Source organism: Thamnophis sirtalis, unplaced genomic scaffold (assembly GCF_051295495.1).
Source record: "Thamnophis sirtalis isolate CommonGarterSnake01/CBP01778 unplaced genomic scaffold, rThaSir2_p1.2 scaffold_7, whole genome shotgun sequence".
In the NCBI taxonomy this organism is placed as follows: domain Eukaryota; kingdom Metazoa; phylum Chordata; class Lepidosauria; order Squamata; family Natricidae; genus Thamnophis; species Thamnophis sirtalis.
This window is the reverse complement of record NW_028261387.1, coordinates 23,786,171-23,805,335: the sequence shown is the minus strand read 5'-3', so window position 1 is coordinate 23,805,335 and position 19,165 is coordinate 23,786,171. Positions and strand designations below refer to the sequence as shown.

Here is a 19,165-nt window from a genome sequence, read left to right as displayed (position 1 = left end):
AAGTACCTAGATGTAAAAAATATTTATGTTGCCATTTAATCATGTGTTTTTCTTATCTATATGATATAGGTAAAAGTACAGACACTCTCAAGTCAACCTTGACTCCTCTACCCACTATGACACATCCATCTATGATCTTGGCAACAATATAAAAGAAAAGCTACTGACTTTCTTCCAAAATGTACTTTTTACTTCCCAATGTAACTCCAATGTTAGAATACTATTATGTAGAATTTATATAATCAGAAAATTATTTTTAAAGTCTCAAAAATTTAAAGCAAATGACACTAAATTTTTCAACTTTGGAAAACACTTCAAAAATGCCAAAGACTAGCAACCAGCACCTCAATCCTTATAAGAGATTAATCCTGAAGTTCAAAATGTATATATGTGCCAGAAGTAAAGGAATATACTTTTTAAGGGATCTTCTCATATCTTTTCACCAACATATAGCATTTAGACTTATATACCACTTCACAGTGCTTTACAGCCCTCTCTAAGCGGTTTACAGAGTCAGCATATTATTCCCAACAATCTGGGTCCTCATTTTATTGACCTCGGAAGGATGGAAGGCTGAGTCGACCTTGAGCCTGGTGAGATTCAAACTGCCAAACTGCTGGCATCTGGTGATCAGCAGAAGTAGCCTGCAGTAGTACACTTTAACCACTGCACCACCTTCTATATCAAAACCGTTTTTCTAGCTATACAGGTTTTCTCTCCCCAGAGAGAATGTGAATATATAGGTGTTCAAATCTGAAGATATAAATACAGGTAGCTCTCAACCTATGACCACAATACAGCCCAACATATCTGTTACTAAATGAAACATTTGTTTAGTGAATTTTGCCCATTTTATGACTTTTAATATGGTTATTAAGTAAATCACTGCAGTTATCAAGTTAGAAAAAGGTTGTAAATGAATATGGCTTTCCCATTGACTTTGATTGTTGGAAAGTCACAGAAGGTGATCACATGACCACAGGAGACTGCAACCATCATAAATTTGAGTCAATTGCCAAGCATCTGAGTTTTGATCATGTAACGATGGGGATGCTACAATGGTTATAAGTGTGAAAAATGGTTATGTCACTTTTTTCAATGCTGTTGTAACTTTGAACTATCATTAAATGAACTGTTGAGGATTACCCATCGTACAGTTGAAGATGAGAAGCTATGATTATTTTTTAAAAAAAATTCACATTTTACATATTTTTATTAGACAAATCATCATTTGTAAAATAAAGATGTTTAAGGTATCAGAGAGATCAAATTCAAAATATCATTTTCTCTGATAAGTGACAAAGATGAAATACTTCATTTTAATTTTTAAAAATGTGTATGTTCAAATATTAAAACTACAAGCAGAAATCTAATGTTGTTTCCAAACTAATAATTTGCTAGATATTTATTTATAATTATTCACTACTTAATGTGCCACAGTTCAAGGTTACCGTATTTTTCAGAGTATAAGACACACAGGAGTATAAGATGCACCAAGGTTTTAAAGCATTTTTAAAAAAAAGTTTTTGCACTCTGCAAACCTCCCAAAAATGTTTTTTTTGTCAAAAAAAAAGGGCATGGACAGCCATTAGGAGGCTTATAGAGTGCTCCTCTCTTTTGCTCATTTCTGCCCTCCCAGCCCCCAGGAGCTCTCTGAAAGCCTTCTAAAAGCTATGCACGGACATTTTGGTGAATGAGGCGTGGTTTCGGGAGGCAAAAAAATACTGTATTCAGTGTATATGACGCACCCAGATTTTCAGCCCTTTTTTTGAGAGAAAAAGGTGTGTCTTGTACTCCAAAAAATACAGTATTTGTTGTGTTTCACCCAGGTTCTATTACCAAACAATTTTAACAATTTTAAATTGTTTATGTTTATCTAAAGTTTACTGAGATTATAATGCTGATGCTGTTCATCAGAATGTACAGTACTAACAACATTTAATTATCCTTATTTGTGGTACATTACAGTTAGGAAAGCATTCTTAAAAATGGATATTTCCTTAAGTATTAAAATATTAAAATTGGGCCTCAGCACAGGAAATGGTTAATGTTAAACTAATTTTGCAAATCACTGGCAGATAATTAGAAGAATGCTTTATGTTGTTCTGCACATTGTATTAAAAAGAAAGATTGAGATATATTCAAGACAGATATCATGCTTTTTTGAAGAGTCCATGGAAAGTAACTGGGATATTTATGTCCACTTGTGCCCTGGCAACCTCACTCAGATTCTTTGCACTCAGGATCAAGAGGTAGGCAGGCTTTGGTCCACAGCCAGGGCTGATGACTATGCTCAGGATAATACCTGTATTAAAATAAATGCAAATTACTTAAACAAAAAGCATAAAAACTTTAGTACAGATAATATTTAAAAATATAGTAATTCAGAAACATACTAATTTTTGCATTATTCCCCTAAGGGAATATTTAGTGGGTATAAATTAAGTATATTTATTAAGTCCTTTTCATATGTATAGAGCCAAATTTGGATAAAGCCTTTTTCTAAACTTTAATCAAAATGTCATAACATTACCATCATCCTCTTCTATAGCTTCTGGGTGAGGAACAAAGATTGGTTCAGAGGGATATGTATCTGGTTCTTGCCATACCCAAGTCTCTTTAGTTTTAACATTCATTTTGCAAAGCTGAAAAAAAAAAGATTTTCATTTTTAAAAAATGCATTTTTCAAAAAAGGCTGGTAAAGCAGTTAATACATTACTAAGATGTGCAAAATCATCTGGTTTCTAATCCTTCCAGTCTTAAAATGGCAATTTTGAATGTTTTGCACATCAATTCCATTTTTGTCAATGGAGATAATGTTAAAGAAATAGTGACAGATAATATTTATTGCATGGAGTTACCCCATGTGGATTGTCCTGGGGTGAGTTTTCTTGTGGCAAGTTGGCCATAGCAAGATGGCTGCAGTGAATTAGCCACAGTGAGATGGCTGCAGCGAGTTGGCCATCTACAGCGAGATAGCCATGGTCGCTGCAAGTTGTTTCATTCTGTCAGTGCACATTTAGATAGCCCTCAACTTACAACCACAATTGAGCCACAAAATTGTTGCTAAACAAGATAGTTGTTAAGTGATTTTTGCCCCATTTTATGTCCTTGCCACAGTTGTTAAGTGACTCACTGCAACTATTAAGCTAGTAACATGGTTGTTAAGTGAATCTGGCTTCCCCATTGACTTTGCTTGTCAGAAGGTCATAAAAGGTGACCTCCGAAGACTGCAACTCATAAATATATGCCAATTGTCCGAATTTTCATCACGTGACCACAGGGATGTTGCAATGGTCATGTCAAAAATGGTCATAAGTCACTTTTTTCAGTGCCTTTGTAACTTCAAATGATCATTCAATGAAAGGATGTAACTTGAGACTACATTGTACTTCACATTTGTATTGATAATCCTGCTAAGGTTGGTTGTTTAAGCTTTGGTCTGCTCTGCATTTTGTTGCGTCTTGCTGCTATAGTGAATTTAAATGAACTGCATTTTAAAAAGTGAAGATTAAAATGAAACTCTTTTGGTTAAGATTTTATTTGGAACACCCTGATCTAGAGATAGCTCATCTTTAGTTCTGAATGGGATTGTACTAACTATGCCCGCTGAGGTTGGGGCTTCACCTAGGGATCTTTTGGACTCACAATTCCTGCTTGAAGAGATGGCAGCCGGGGCCATGTTGGCCTTTGCACAGATTCAATTGATGTACCAGTTGTGCCCATAGCTGGACTTACAAGCTAAGACAATAGTTTGTGCATTAGTTATCTTATGTTTGGATTATTGCAATGCACTATACCTGGGGCTGCCCTTGAAGATCATCTGCAAGCTACAGATGATGATGCCTTAGTAGGCCCATGTGATACCTCAGGCTCTGGCATGCCCATATAATTATTTCAGGTTCTTGGTATGACTGTTTAATTATGTCAGGCAACATAGGGTTTGCACTGCTTACTAGCAGGCTTCCAGGTGCAATTCATGGTGATGTCATCTATAAAACCCTTCATGGCATAGCACTTGGTTATTTGAGGGGCCACCTATGGTCCATAATTGCTGCTCACATTATATTATGGGTGTCAAACAGGCCACAGGCCAGATGCATCACATGCAGGCCACGCCGACCTCAGCTCTGTGAATGGGAAAAATGTCACGAAATGCCACATGGCAGCAATGTGATGCTGTGAGCTTGATACCTGTGCCTTATATAGTCTAGCAGAATTGACGAGTTCTCAGTCCCATCAATGAAGTAATGTCATCTTTTGTATTGCAGTGTCTGCCTACTGCAATAACTTTCCCCCAATATTCTTATGGATCTCACCCCAGCCATATTTAGATGAGTCCCTCAGACTGGCTTTTTCCACAGACTTTGGGCTAGAGACAACAGCTAGTCCTTTGTGGGTTGTCTGATCTGAAATGATGGTCAATTTCTTTGGACAATATTTTTGTAAGTAAAACAAAGTATTGTTTTATTGCAAATTTTAAGATTTAACTTTTGTATATTGTATGTGACTCTGAGCCACAATGGACTTGAACAACTTATAAATGGAATAAAATGAGGTATAGGATGAAACCACAACAATATAATCAAGAGATAGGGAGCTGTCACTTCGATTTGATCACCCTATATTGAAAGTGAAAATTCAGTCTTACAGGGCGGGGCATAACCTTTTCCTAGGGGGTCACAGCAACACTTGTAATAACAACACAAATAATTCATACACCATTCGAAAGCCCATCAAAAACTGAGTTTATTGACACGATTTAATAGTCAGTATGACCACCATTAGCCCTTCGAACAGCATTCAAACGAGGTGGATAAGAACACAACAAATCTTCAAACAGTTCCGTTCGATTTTCCAGATTTTTCAACACAGTTTCCAAATTCATTCTCAAAGTTTCAACCGAAACAAATTTAACATTTAATAGCTCATTCAATTCAGTTTTTAATGGGCTTTAAAATGAGGTGTCGCGGAAGTTGTAAACTGCTGTCGATCTTGCTGTGACCCCCTAGGAAAAGGTTATGCCCCGCCCTCTGGAAAATCTGGAAAATCGAACGGAACTGTTTGAAGATTTGTTGTGTTCTTATCCACCTCGTTTGAATGCTGTTCGAAGGGCTAATGGTGGTCATACTGACTATTAAATCGTGTCAATAAACTCAGTTTTTGATGGGCTTTCGAATGGTGTATGAATTATTTGTGTTGTTATTACAAGTGTTGCTGTGACCCCCTAGGAAAAGGTTATGCCCCGCCCTGTACATAATTAATCTTTTGTAGAACAGCATAACAAAATATATATTATTTTAGTGCTTAAAAAGAATACATTTTGTATTTTGTTCAAATACAAGTCAGATTTGTCCCAGAAAACAAAATGGAGCATTCCCTCTTTTCAACAATGATATTTTTTCCTGTTAAATTGGAAATAGACTTAAAAGTAAATGTAGTAATAACCTGAACAGCAAAAGAAGTTCAAAATGATGCACCTATCTTGTATATTCCTATGAGCCACATAAAATAGTTTGGACTTGGACTTTTCTTTGCCTTTTTGCAATAAGAAGTATAGTCTATTATTATGTAATACTTACTCTGTCTGGAACAAAATGATTCAGTCCAAGACCATATGCATATGTATAAGGTTTCCCAGAATATTTTGCATAGTTTATTTGTGGAAATTCAAAAGCTATAAAGCAAAACAAACACATTTAATTAGTTTCTTGTATTTGCTAGGATGGTCTTTTTTGCTTTTTGCTGAGCTTAGTCTTACCTTGTCGTGGTCCTGAAAAAATAACTTCTGGATCCAGCCATATGGTATCATCACTGTTCAGAATTGCTGTTGCTGTTGTATTAGGTAATGTGATTAGATTTTTTCCTGTATCAGCCTAGAACATCCCCCACAGAAATAAAGTAAGAAGCATTCTGTACTGTGCCCCATTTTTCAACATTCCACCTATTTTTCCAACAATATAAGTAAAAGGTCTCATAAACACTTTTAAGTCTTGGTTTTAGGAGAGAAAACTGAAACACTAATTCAATCATGTTCTCTCAAAATATCCTTTTTTGTTCCTCTATGTAAATGCCTCTTGTTCTTTGGGAAAATACAAAATATTACGCTTGAAAATAATGCAAAGAACGTCTGAACGTTATCACACACCCAACCAGCCAAATGTACATTGCATTCTCTATGAAGTCCTTGCTGGCAAATATATCTGTACACATTACATGTGCAAAATATTGGTTTTCTTTCTGATATATAATATTTAATTCTTACCTTCTCAATATTTAAGGGAAGGACATACCGTCGAACTTCAGGTTGAGGAGCTTTTTGTGCATTTTTCTTTACTTCTTCCCAATTTTCTCGTAAATTGGCTAAGTATAAGTAATTGTAAATGAATTCATACCTATACAGGAATAAAAGGCACCAGCTCTCAATGAACAGGTCATGGACTCTAGCCTAACAGCTACCTATTTGACCATGGCAGAATAATAATTTCTGGGTCACTGAAATGTATATGTCAAAAATATCACTGCATATATATTATATTTATCACTGTATTTATATTTTTCTAGTTAATGGCACCCAAATCAAGTAGAGCTACAAACAAAATATAGAAAGAGTTTGATCTAGTGGTTAAGGCACCAGGCTAGAAAGCAGGAGATCATGAGTCCACATCCCTCCTTAGCTATCCAAGCCAAATGGGTGACTTTGGGTCAGGCACTCACTCTCAGTCCAACCAACCTCACTGGGTTGTTCTTGTGGGGGAAATAGGGGAAAAATGTTTTGGATATGTGTGTTGGATATGGATATTATTAAAAATAAGAAAGGTGGCATATAAATAAAACAGAAAGTAACCACAAGAAAATTAATAAAACTATTAGTACTAGCCAAATCAGGACCTTTTCAATACCCTGAAGTATCTTATGAAAAGTAACATATATTTTGTTAAATTCTTTGTCATCACAGCATTATTCTCTATATGCTGACAAACAGTCTACTTTGTTTATTACCCTTAAAAAGAAAAACTGACCTTTAACAAATGTCACTTGTACTGTTAAGAATAAATTTTACCTTCTATTCAATCAGTTCCTTACAGTGGTTGCCAAAGGCAGATTGATGGTAGTCCTGTATTCCGTGTGCTTCCTTGTTTTTTCTTCTATTTTTATGTATGCCACTAAATTAACTACCTCTTGATTTTATTGTGTTATTGTTTACTCATTTGAACAGAATAATAAACTAATGTAATAATCCCTGAAAGCAATCTGTTATACTGCAAATATTTGAAGAAAGGATAATTGAAAACAAATTAATATATAGAAGTCATTCCAAAGCCAGTGGCTTTGAACTGACGTTCTTCAAAAATAACCTCCGCTAAAAGAATATGGCACCTGGAGTCCATTAACTGGGCTAGGAAGATTGCTTTTAATTAAAGTTGTATCATTCTCTGTACACATAGGTTTTTCAGTACCTACCCTTTCCATGTACATAAATCCACAACAAGAAATCCATTATCCTCGTAAGTATTAATATGATGGAAAAGATTAAAAGGTGAAGTTCTGTATTTGATGTTGAGGTACTCCCCTTTTTTCTTGTCAGCAACATGCATCCATACCTTTAAAAATTAAATAAGATTAAAACTTAGTTAAATAATAAAACTATATTCTTGTGTCATTGTGTGTATGAGTATACTGGTTCTGTGGGCGTGGCAGGGGAAGCATACTGCAAAATTCCCACCCACCCCCACTCCTGGGGGAAGGTTATTGCAAAATCCTCATTCCCTCCCCATTAACCTGCTTTCCAGCTCCGTTCTCCTGTTCAGGGCAACAAAAGAAGATAGACTGGGAGGCAGCGGGAGCAGGGCCAGCCTATTTGCCAGTTCTCCGAACTACTCAAAATTTCCACTAGTGGTTCTCCAGAACCTGTCAGAACTGGCTGAATATCACCTCTGGTATACATGTGTAATTGTGTGTATGTGTAAATAGCTTTAATGATGGAGAGTACCTTTTCATCAGTTTCAGCTGATATATATACATACACACAGAAATTACACATGCATGCATTCACACAATTACATATGCACACACACACACACATACACATAGAGAGCATGGCAAAGGGACTAATGAATTAAAAAAAAAACTTACCCCCATCTTTTCATTTGACTCAAAACAGTCCATGTAGTTGGTTCCCCAAAGACTCCAGGAAGAAAGAAACTTGAACAAATTAATTTTCACTGGAGTTTCCACAAACACGATGTAATTCGGAGTTAGCCCAAAACTGTTAGGAAAGACAGTCAACAATTGTATATGAGATGGCATAGCATTTTGCATATGTACATGAGATTCAAAATGTAGCTATTCATTATTCAAATGCCAATAGTTTCTTTTTTGCTTCGTTAGGCTAAATGTATCAGTGTCAAATTTGACCTCAATAAACACTGTTATATACATATGACATGAATGCTGGATGATGAAGAACTAGTGATGTCTAGTGATGTTGGAAGTCTAGTGATGTTGGAAGTTTATAATGAAGTATTACTAGAAGCAAAAATACCAAATACCAAATATCAAGTCTAGTGATGTTGGAAGTTTATAATGAAGTATTACTAGAAGCAAAAATACCAAATACCAAATACATGGATGGAAGCAAATATTACTCTTATACCGGAAGATTATAGGGCAATATCCTTATTGAACATGGACTATAAAATATATGCTCCAATAATAGCAGAGAGATTAAAAAATATTTAAATGAATTTGTACATTTAGATCAGAATGGACTTCTGCCACAGAGACAGATCCAAAATAACATGAGAATGATCTTAAATATATTGGAGTATTATGAAATACACTCTGGAAAACAAATGGCATTGATGTTTTTTAGATGCACAGAAAACATTTAATAATGTTAATTGGCAATTCATGTTAGCACAACTAAAATATATGGACTTTGGGGAGATATTTATCAATATGACTAAAGCAACGTACTGTAAACAATCAGCCAAAGTGATAATAAATGGGGACATGACAGAGAACTTTGATATCAAAAAGGCACTAGGCAGGGATGTCCACTGTCCCTATGTTATTTATATTGACTTTGAAAGTGTTAACCACGAACATTCGGCAAGATGAAGAAATAAAAGGAATGGAAATAAAAAAAAAGAAATAGAAACTACAGGCATTTGCAGATGACTTGGTCTTTATACTAGAAGACCCTTTAGAAGCTAATTAGAAAAATAGAAGAATATGGGGAAGTAGCAGGACTGAAAATAAATAGGGATGAGACAAAGATTTTAGTTAAGAATCTTACAGATACACAATAGTGTTTTAATGCGTATTATTTGTTTTTCAATGATTGTCTTGCTCCTGCCCACTTAGAGGAATATTTTATTTGTATTTGATTTGATTGTATATGTTTTAACTTGGATTGTATTCTTTAGGGTGTTTATTATAATAATTTGGCTATTAGATGGTTTTAAAACTGAAATAAGTAAAATGATAAATAAAAGAAATAAATATTTCATAAAGCTATGTCTAAGTATTTAAATACATCTTTTTGAGGAGTTGCCTTTTACCTGTGCACATAAGATGGCTTGAATCTGTCACTGCAGGGAAACTGAACCACCACTTCACATTTTGTCATTGGATCTTTCTTATCTGAGAAAGACAAGGAGGTGGCAATACAAGGATCAATGCATTTATCTGTGCTTAGTTGCAAAGGCTAATTAATAAAAATTCTTACAAAAAAAAGAAAATTCTAGTGAATAAATAGGCATTCAGAATTTAAATACAAGTCTTGATTCTCTGAATATTAAGAAAAGCCTTTTTTTCCAGAAGTAAAAATATTCTAAAGGTTTAGCTATAAAAATCTATATCAAGTTGGTTTAATTTGCACTGGAAGGGAGAAATACTCTGATTTTAGCAGCTGCTGCTTGAAAGCGGACAGACCTGCTTGAAGAGGAGGTATCCTTACGATATTATAGGCAAAGGATAAATTTTTTCCAAAGCAGTTCCCAATATTATAAACTGTTCCATCATTTTCAATATGAGGGTGTGCTGTGACCCCGTTGACTGTAACATATTTGCTGATATCCACCTGAAGAATATAACAGAAAGGTAATTTTGGGGAAATCCATGCATTGGTCACCAACAAAATGCATTCATTATAAGTACATTACATTGTGGTGAATACATTTTATGATTTTAAATAAAGTAGACATAGTAATTTGCTTATCCTTAAAAATTAGTATTTTGTGATTTTTAAATAAAGCATACTACAGTAGATTGATCAATTAGTTAGGAATAGAAAGTGTATCCTAGAAGGCAGTTTAACAGAATTCTTAATCTTATGTTGTTACAAAACTGAGCCCTTGTTGTGCTCAAAAATACAGTATCTGTAAATGCTTTGTGGAATAGCAATGGAAATGAGTTTTTGAACAACTACAGGTGCAACTTTTGTGAATTTAGAGAAGGCCATAATTCTCTATCTAGCTCAGAAGAACTATATTCTTTCAGAATGTAAACAAACAAGATTCATACAACATAGACTAATAGGATTGAAAGGGACCTTGCAGGTCTTCTAGTCCAACTCTTTTGCCATAGCAGGAGATCCTATACCATTCCAAACTTTCTTTGGGTTTGATGGGATGGATATAAGGGATCATAGAATATTATTACAGGGGTCCAATTGCATTCATCTGTATTTAGCTCATAGCATTCAGTTGAAAGTGAAATCCCTTTCACTTACTGGCCACAAATAGGATGTACAATTCAATTGCTGAGCTATGGTTACTAAGGGGAAAAAAAACCCTTAGTTACAACATCACTTCTGCATCCATTGTTAAATTACAAAATCTTATGTGGATCTAGCACTAATTCTAAACAGTCTTATTTTTATTTCTAATAGTGCTTTCTGGTAATTTCTTCTTGTACTAAATGAGAATAGGATTGAATAAGATTCTAATCAGCAGATAGAATATACAGCTCTGTAGAAGACTACATTTCAATAAAACGTTCTATAAATACTTCTTCAATTACTTTCCCCATTTTAGGTGTTCTGTAAGTGATGCATTATGTATGCCATCAACACTCATTTCCAATTTTAACTCATCTCTATCTTTAATCTATATAAAAAAGACCTTTTTAATTGTTTCCAGATTTTCTGTGTTGATTTTTGTTATGAAGTTTGTCTCAGTACAGGCATAAAAATCGTCTCCTACAGGATACACATTCACCAGGGCATTGTCAGTGATCTCCACACCTTGGAAGTATGAAAAAAATCTGCCGGACACAACCACAAAGAAAGTAGATTATTTCTAGATTGCTGCATAATACAACAATGTGTTTCAGACTTTACATAATTATACCTTTATTTTTTTTTTCACCTGGAAAATATATTTTTGCATGGATCTGGGTAAGCATAAGTTCCAAATTCTGTGATTACTATTCTCTTCTCAGTCATTGCTCTAACATAGGCATCACTTCGAACAAACCTATGAAGAAATAAGGCAAGATTATGTATTATGTTCCATTCCACTTACATCTCACCAGGTCACTTCTCACTACTATTAATGTATTCCAGAGCCATCTCTGGGATGAAACCAATCCTAGGTTTGTAAACAAGACTATTAAATATTCCATTCTAACATCTAAGAAGCAGAAAGTGGATGAGTAGAATTTTTTCCGCTTTTATTTCCACCCAATAATCTTGGAGAAAGTGTTGCAATGTTCCAGGAAAGACTTTTGGAATTGATGAAGACAAACAAATAGAAACATAATCTGTATAAAGACACTGGATTCATTCATGACACAGCTGCCCTACTTTCTTCGGACTTAATATGGCAATAGAGAGCTCTTTAAAGAAATACTGGTTTAAATGTTGTCTGAACAGAGATACTCTGAAAGGAAACATTGAGTTGGATAAAGATATATAAATAGAATTGTACAGGTAGTCCTCAAGTTATGACTGTAATGGAGACTGCCCATCACGGTCATAACTTGTGAAAATCGTAAAGCAGGTTGGACATGTGAGCAAACCTATTTCATCACCTTTTATATGATGGTTGTGAAACAAATCACCATGGTCCTTAAGTGAATCTACAGTTGTTAATATTTGGCTTGCTATCAGCATGGTTTTTGGTAAAAATGGCGTAAAAGGCTGTCATGTGATGATGGAATACAACAAATGGCCATGTTGGACCAGTAGTCCAATGTGGACAGGTTGCCAAGTATGCAAACTATTGTCATAGGGTTCCCAGGGGTGACCGATTGCCAGATGTTTACTAAGCAATTGGTCATAAGCCATGGACTATTGGAGTAGTAAGATTCATTGTTTATGTGCTCATATTTCCTCCATATATTTCTGAAACAGATTTTCATTTTACAGTCAAAAATTCATATTCTGTTTTTGGAACAGAATCACCTTTTAATGTAAATTGGATTTTAATGAATTGGTAAGAGTGGATGAGTTGCTGGACTGTAGGATGGAGAAAGCAGGCAGGAAGTGAAACTTACCTCCTGTAATAAGTCACGTGGCCTTCCTTGAAGTCAAACTTGTGAAGAAGTGCTTGGCCATCAAACAAATGATAAAACGGTTCTGATCCAACTTCAAATAAACCAGGCCCACATCTGAGCAGACTGCCTTTAAGCCAAACTGGAACCTTACCTGTTGCAAACAAGCAAAAAAATACTAAAAAGGTTGAGAAATTAAGGTCCTATTGTGATTTCACTGTCTGGAGTAAAGATACCTATTATATATATTATTACAGATTTGAGACTCCAGAGTAGTGTTGGGTTCAGCTTTCTTCTTAGTGAAATAACTAAAGCTGTACAATACTGAATTTCCAGAATCTCTCACTCAGAATTGGTTATGGTGGCTGGAAATGCAGGATTGACCACCTCTGGGATTGCAAGGGTGGGTATTTCCCTAATTATCTGCCTACCCCACAAACCTCCATTCCACATCTTTCTGCAACATATTTTAGACAATGGAGAGTTACTTATAGTAAGAATAGAAGGTTATAGCAGGTCTGAGATAGGTATAAACTTTTTCAAAGCACAATTAGGAGTTCTCTTGGATTCAGTGTTAAATGGCTTGTGAGAGATTGTTATCTTGCTTTGGTTATCTAGACTATAAGCTTCCAGACAGGACCGCTATACTATATTCTGTACGAAGCTGCTTTTATAGCTGGGGTGTCAAACTTGCGTCGTCGCATCATCACGTGACATATTGTGACTTTCCCCCCTTTGCTAAAACAGGGTTGGGCATGGCCAGCATGTGACACATCTGGCTCAAAGACGGCGAGTTTGACACCCCTATTTTATAGTATCAGAGAATGAGAAGGGATAATTTAGGTCAAAATCCTACTTAATACATTAAATTTAATTTAAGTACTGCCAACAAATTGCTGCTCAGCCTCTGGTTGCACACAACTAATGAAAGGAAGATTACACCAAGAAAAAATTTGAGCAATCTTAAATAGAATATAGAGGTAGTCCTTGACTTATAACCATCCATTTAGTGACTGTTTGAAGTTACAACAGCACTGAAAAAATTAAGTTATGACTGTTTTTCACACTTATGACTGTTGCAGTATCCCCACAATCACATGATCAAAATTCAAGCCCTTGGCAAGCAGCATGGATTTATCACAGTTGCATTGTCCCAGGGCCATGTGATTACCATTGGTAACCTTCCCAGCTGGTTTCCAACAAACAAAGTCAATGGGAGAAGCCAGTTTCACTAAACAACACCATAGTTCATTTAACCACTGCAGTGACTCGCATAACAAATGTGGCAAAAAGATTGTAAAATGGGGTTCAACTCCCTTAATAACTGTCTTGCTTAGCAACAGACGTTTTGGCCTTAATTGTGGTCATAAGTCAAGGACTTCCTCTATAACTGTCAAACCATTCCTTCACCTCTAAACTTTCTCTTAAGATGTAAATATCTTGGACATGAGCAGCTCATATTCCAGAATGCTTGTGTGGTCTTTCAACACTAGCAAGATTAACAATTATAGACCTATGGCCACCTGTGAGAACAGCTGGGATCTCTGAAACAAATAAGATTCTTTTTAGCATACAACTTTATACCATACCCTCACAAAGTAAGTGTTTAGAAAAGCCCTAGATCTAAATATTCATTTATGGGGGGTAGGTACAAAGATGGTTAATTTCTGATCTTGGGTAAAACAGAAACTTTGATACCATCTGGAATTCATTGCTTTTTAACATTAGTCCCTTTGCTAGTTTAACTACTGTATGACTGTAGCCGACTGATACACAATGATTTCAGCTTGAATTGCTGCAGAATTTATAGTTAGAACAAGGTATACACCAAGTTCTTCATTTGTAGAAATAAGAGATTCAAAAATTCAATTTTACATCTACTGTAATTAAATTAATATTGCAAATAAAATGTAGTTTAGGATTATCTACTTTCATTCCTTAAAACGATTCCCACTTTAACAAAGTTGCATTAGCACAAACTATAGTGTGAAACCATTGTTTTCAAATAGGTCCTTATGTTCTGTAATATCCTATTGAGATATCAGCAAAAAGAGAAAAAAACCCCCACATTACAGTTTAGTGTTGTGCGCTCAATCGGATGTCAATCTGAAATTTTGTACTTCAAATCCCATCAACCCCAACCAGCATGTCCAAGTACTATAGCAATGGCAATTCTAAATACCTAGAAAATACAAATCTATCTGGTCTTTAATTATGTGAACTGGGCTTGGCTTTCTATAATAAATTCTACCTATTCATTTTAGTTATCTACAACTTGAAATGGTTTCATTTTCATGAAGGCAAAAGAAAGCTGCAGAAGCTGTAGAAAGGTAAAGACGCCACCAATGTATGCTCAGCTCATGAGGACTACTTCCATAGCTTTCTTGACAATTGTACAAAAATGATTTCCCATTTCTTTTTCCCAGGCTGTAACACCGGACTCCTATCTATGTGCTAATTGGGATTGACTGTGCTTTGCTTGCAAGACACAAACCTGTAACATGAGTAGTTATTGGTGAAGACAGTTCTTCTGCAGTCTCAAAAAGCTTCTTGTATCCACCAGCTGGATGCTCAAATCTGCAAGATGTTAAGAAAGTCAAAGGTGATTGATTCAGCATTTTCTTTAATAGTTTTCCCAATAATTGGATGAAAAAAGTAATTTGAAAACATCTTTTTATTGCATATTTGTTGTGTTTCTAGATACCTACTCTGAAATAAATGGATATTTTCAGCAGCTGGTATAATAGTCTTAACAATATGAAATTCCTTCAGTAGATGAAATTATATACTTCCATGTGCCAACTATTTTCCTATTCCTGCAATCTTGCATACACCTTAACCCTTCAGTAGCATTATTTTCTGTAATCTCATCCTAAGCCTTTTTGCTGCATCCCAGAAAATCAGGTTTTCAGTTATGCTTGCCTAGTGAAACTCTGGATATATATAATTTTGAATAGCAACAGTTCTCCATAAGTCAGAAAACCTGAAAGATTAATAAATGAAATGTGGTATGCATCTTGGCTCTTCAAAGGAGAAAAATAAATTATTACATCTAAAAATAACCAAAGTATGATTTTATTATTAAATGGAAGTTTAATTCAATAGAGTTTTATACAGTAAGTTCAATTTCAATAGTTAAAAGTACAGAAATAACTGCTTCTAAATGTTCAGTTTTCTCACCATCAATAGGATTTTTACTTGTTTTCTTCCATAAAGTCCCTCACATTTTTAGCACAATATTTGACAGCACTCAAGATTGTCCCTCCTGCTTTTAGAAATAGGCTATCTAGTATCAGGACTACACTTATTTGGTCAACATTAAATTTCTATTCATAGAAAATCCTAGACGATACTTACTGACTGGACATTTTTTCCTCAGGAAAGAATAGAGATTTTCCTGAGCCAAAGACGGAGCACCGAAGTAAGAGATTTGTGCTGGATATTTATATGAACATTGTCTTACTGATGGAAGCAATTACCTAAGGAAACCTATGAGCCAATCAGCTTGGCCCCAAGAAACAGAAGCATCTTTCAGAGCTCAAATTCTGCTGGAGATTTTGTCCTGCTGTGGTTTGCATATTTTCCAGGGACCTAAATCCCCATAGCAGAAATGGATTAGGAAGAAACAACAAGAGGAAACAAAGAAAGCTATAGTCACACAGTCTGTAACATGCTCTTCTTGGCACCAGCACTTTGCCCTATTTCCAAACTTCCAGCTTAGAGACACTGGCATACTGCTAACTCCAATTTCAAGGGGGGAAAAAGTAGTCTTCTAATGCACCACAGATTCAGTGGTTACCCTATTCAGTAGGAGGTCTCAGATAAGCATAACAAACAAAAGATTACAGCAGTGAATACAGAATTACTTTGAATCAGGTAACCTGTACAGACTTTTCAATATATTTTAAAAGAGCAACCTTCCACTCATCCTCATCATCCTCATCTATTAAGGACACAGCACTAAAATATGACCTGCCAACATTCCTTTTGTTGTTTCCTGAACTTCTTGTTTTTATATTAAAAGAATGCACAAAGGATAAAAGAAGAATGGGTTAAGTTAAATGAAATATTTTAACCTCCACTTAAGATCTTCAAGTATTGTCCAAATGCATCGTGGTCCTGGTCATTTGTGGTGTGGTTTTGACACGTTGTGCAAAGCCTAATAATGCTTTCATACTGATGGAAGCTTCACCCTTCTAATGTAGAGCCATACAGATAGGTCTTTCAATAATTCATTTATTGACCTTTCAAAGTTACGCTTATGACTGGTTTTCATACTTACGATCATTGCAGCATCCCCATGGCCACATGATCAGTATTTGGATGCTTGGAAATTGGCATGTATTTAGGATAGCTGCACTGTCCTGGGATCATGTGATCACCTTCCTAGTCAGCTTTCAACAAGCAATGGGGATAGCCACATTTGCTTTATGACTGATTCACTAAACAACTGTGGCAAGACTATGGGGCAAAACTTATTTACCGTATATACTCAAGTATAAGCCGAGTTTTTCAGCCCACTTTTTGGGCTGAAAAAAGCCGCCTCGGCTTATACTCGAGTCAGTGAAAAATTTGCCCGAAATGGAGGAGAAAAAGGGGCGGGGCCATGCCGCTGGGTGACGCTCGTGAATGGCCCGGCGCCCCTGTGAGTTTCCCCTCCCTCTGTGTCAGTTTGCCGCGCAGCGCGCACCGCACCATCCCCCCTCCTCACGTTCTAATGTAATGCAGGGCTGTCTTACGATTCCCCTTCCTCCCCCTCCTGCCGCTCTGCAACAATGTCCCACCTCCTCCTTGTTATGGCAAGCAGCCACATAGCGATGTCCCACCTCCTCTGGTACAGTGATCCAATGATAGGAATCACTGTGCCATGTGTCATAGGAGGCGGGACATCGCTCCCGCGGCTGCACGGGACATCATTACTGGTAGCTGCTGCATTTCCCACCCTAGGCTTATACTCGAGTCAATAACTTTTCCAGTTTTTTGTGGTAAAATTAGGTGCCTTGGCTTATATTCGGGTCGGCCTATACTCGAGTATATACGGTAACTGTCTTGCTTATAGCAGTGGAAATTTTTGACTTGGTTGTGGTCATAAGCCAAGGACTAGCTATATTGGTTTTAGTAGTAAGGTATTTTTTTGTGATTTTGTGCCCTCTTAATATTTCTTGGTTTCTTTTCTCAAGTCTAGTATGAAACTTTTGCTTATTTATTTTAGGATACATAAATATGTAGTTTTTCTTTGGAATTGCACAGCAGCATTCGTTGATTTTCTCAGGGACCTTATGGATAAACCCAGTCAGTTTGTCTATGGATGGATGGATTTGAACATATTATATCTTTATTTTTCAACCTAATTTATGGGTGCTCAGAGTTGCCAGCAATTAAATAGCATACAAGCCCAACAAAGAAAGTTTGATGATTCAAGTATACATACTAATTCAAATACCAGTATATATTTTTATATGATATATAAACATACAAAGTTATGACTGGAAATTATAGAGGAAGTGAATAAATTAGAATTTATAATCCCCTTCTTTATTTCAATTTTACTTTTAATTCTGCGTCATAGCAAACCATTTGAGGCCAGGAATACTAAATTAATTGTTATTGTACATATGGCAATGAAACATCTCTATTGGATGACTTGTATATTAACTTCTTTGTTGTCTGAGTAACAGCAGTCCAGTTTCTGTTGGAAGGGGAATATTTTTGGTTTGGCTAGAATACTGATTTTCCACAAAGGAAACCCAGATTGTATCAGAAAGACATAATTAGAAACCAATGGGCTAGAAGGCTGGATCAACGTTAGTTTAGTAGAAGAAACATGAAGAGCCTAAAAAAAAGGAAAAGGCAGATAGAAACTTAAAGAAAAAAACTAAGAGCAAAAAAGGATATCATATTAAAAAAGAGGTTCAAAGAAATTTCAAAGAACAGCAAAGGCAAATACAAATTGAGTAAGAAATTATGAATGATGAGAGGAATTATTATTTTATTATTATTTATTAAATTTTGTATGCCGCCCACTCTCAAAGAGACTCAGGGCGGCTTACAGTAGAAGGGGAGGGGGATATAAAAAAATAAATAAATAGTTTAAAAATTGCACAACAGTCACAAACCTAAAGTGGGGCTGGACAACTCAACAGCCCCAGGCCTGCCAGAACAGCCAGGTCTTAGTCGCTTTGCGGAAGGCCGGAAGGATAGTAAGGGTCTGGATCTCGACGGGGAGCTCGTTCCAAAGGGCCGGAGCTGCAATAGAGAAGGACCTCCCCCGGGGTGTCGCCAGCCGACATTGGCTGGCAGATGGAATCCGGAGAAGGCCTAGTCTGTGCGATCTAATCGGTCTTAGGGAGGTAATTGGCAGGAGGCGGCCTCTCAGGTAGAATGTTGGCAAGGCCATTCAAGACCTTGACTACCCAAAGAGAATGAGAGTGAGGGCATATCCAAACAACTGATTTGATATACCATAATTTTTGGAGTATATGACACACCGGAGTATAAAACGCAACAAGATTTTGAAGAGGCAAATTAAAAAAAAAAGTTTTTGCACTCTGCAGACCTCCCAAAAATCGCCAGTTTTTCATGAAAACGGGCCCATTTTTTGTCAAAAAAAGGGCATGCATAGCCTTTAGGCTTGTAAAGTGCTCCTGGAGGCGGTGGGGGGGGG

General features: G+C 36.1%; 2 protein-coding genes across 4 annotated transcripts in view; one reads left to right on the top strand and one right to left on the bottom strand.

The window, feature by feature from the left end:
• LOC106544933 (methylcrotonoyl-CoA carboxylase beta chain, mitochondrial) overlaps nt 1-4,646 on the top strand; it is a 35,071-nt gene extending 30,425 nt beyond the window's left edge. For all 3 annotated transcript variants that reach the window (XM_087719487.1, XM_087719486.1, XM_087719485.1), the window contains exon 14: nt 70-4,646. Coding sequence is in view for 1 of the 3 variants with exons in the window: in XM_087719486.1 (XP_087575612.1) it covers nt 70-73 (4 nt within the window). In the remaining 2 variants the exon portion in view is untranslated. The remainder of the gene's footprint in view (nt 1-69) is intronic.
• RPE65 (retinoid isomerohydrolase RPE65) lies at nt 2,154-15,990 on the bottom strand. Its single transcript, XM_014061340.2, has 14 exons — nt 15,859-15,990; nt 14,996-15,078; nt 12,505-12,655; nt 11,376-11,483; nt 11,130-11,271; nt 9,940-10,087; nt 9,567-9,648; nt 8,137-8,269; nt 7,465-7,604; nt 6,266-6,395; nt 5,762-5,876; nt 5,583-5,677; nt 2,534-2,645; nt 2,154-2,305 (listed from the first exon to the last, which is right to left on the bottom strand). The coding sequence occupies exons 1-14, from the start codon at nt 15,867-15,869 to the stop codon at nt 2,154-2,156; spliced, it is 1,602 nt and encodes a 533-aa protein (XP_013916815.2). The 5' UTR covers nt 15,870-15,990.
• Nucleotides 15,991-19,165: the final 3,175 nt, after the last annotated feature.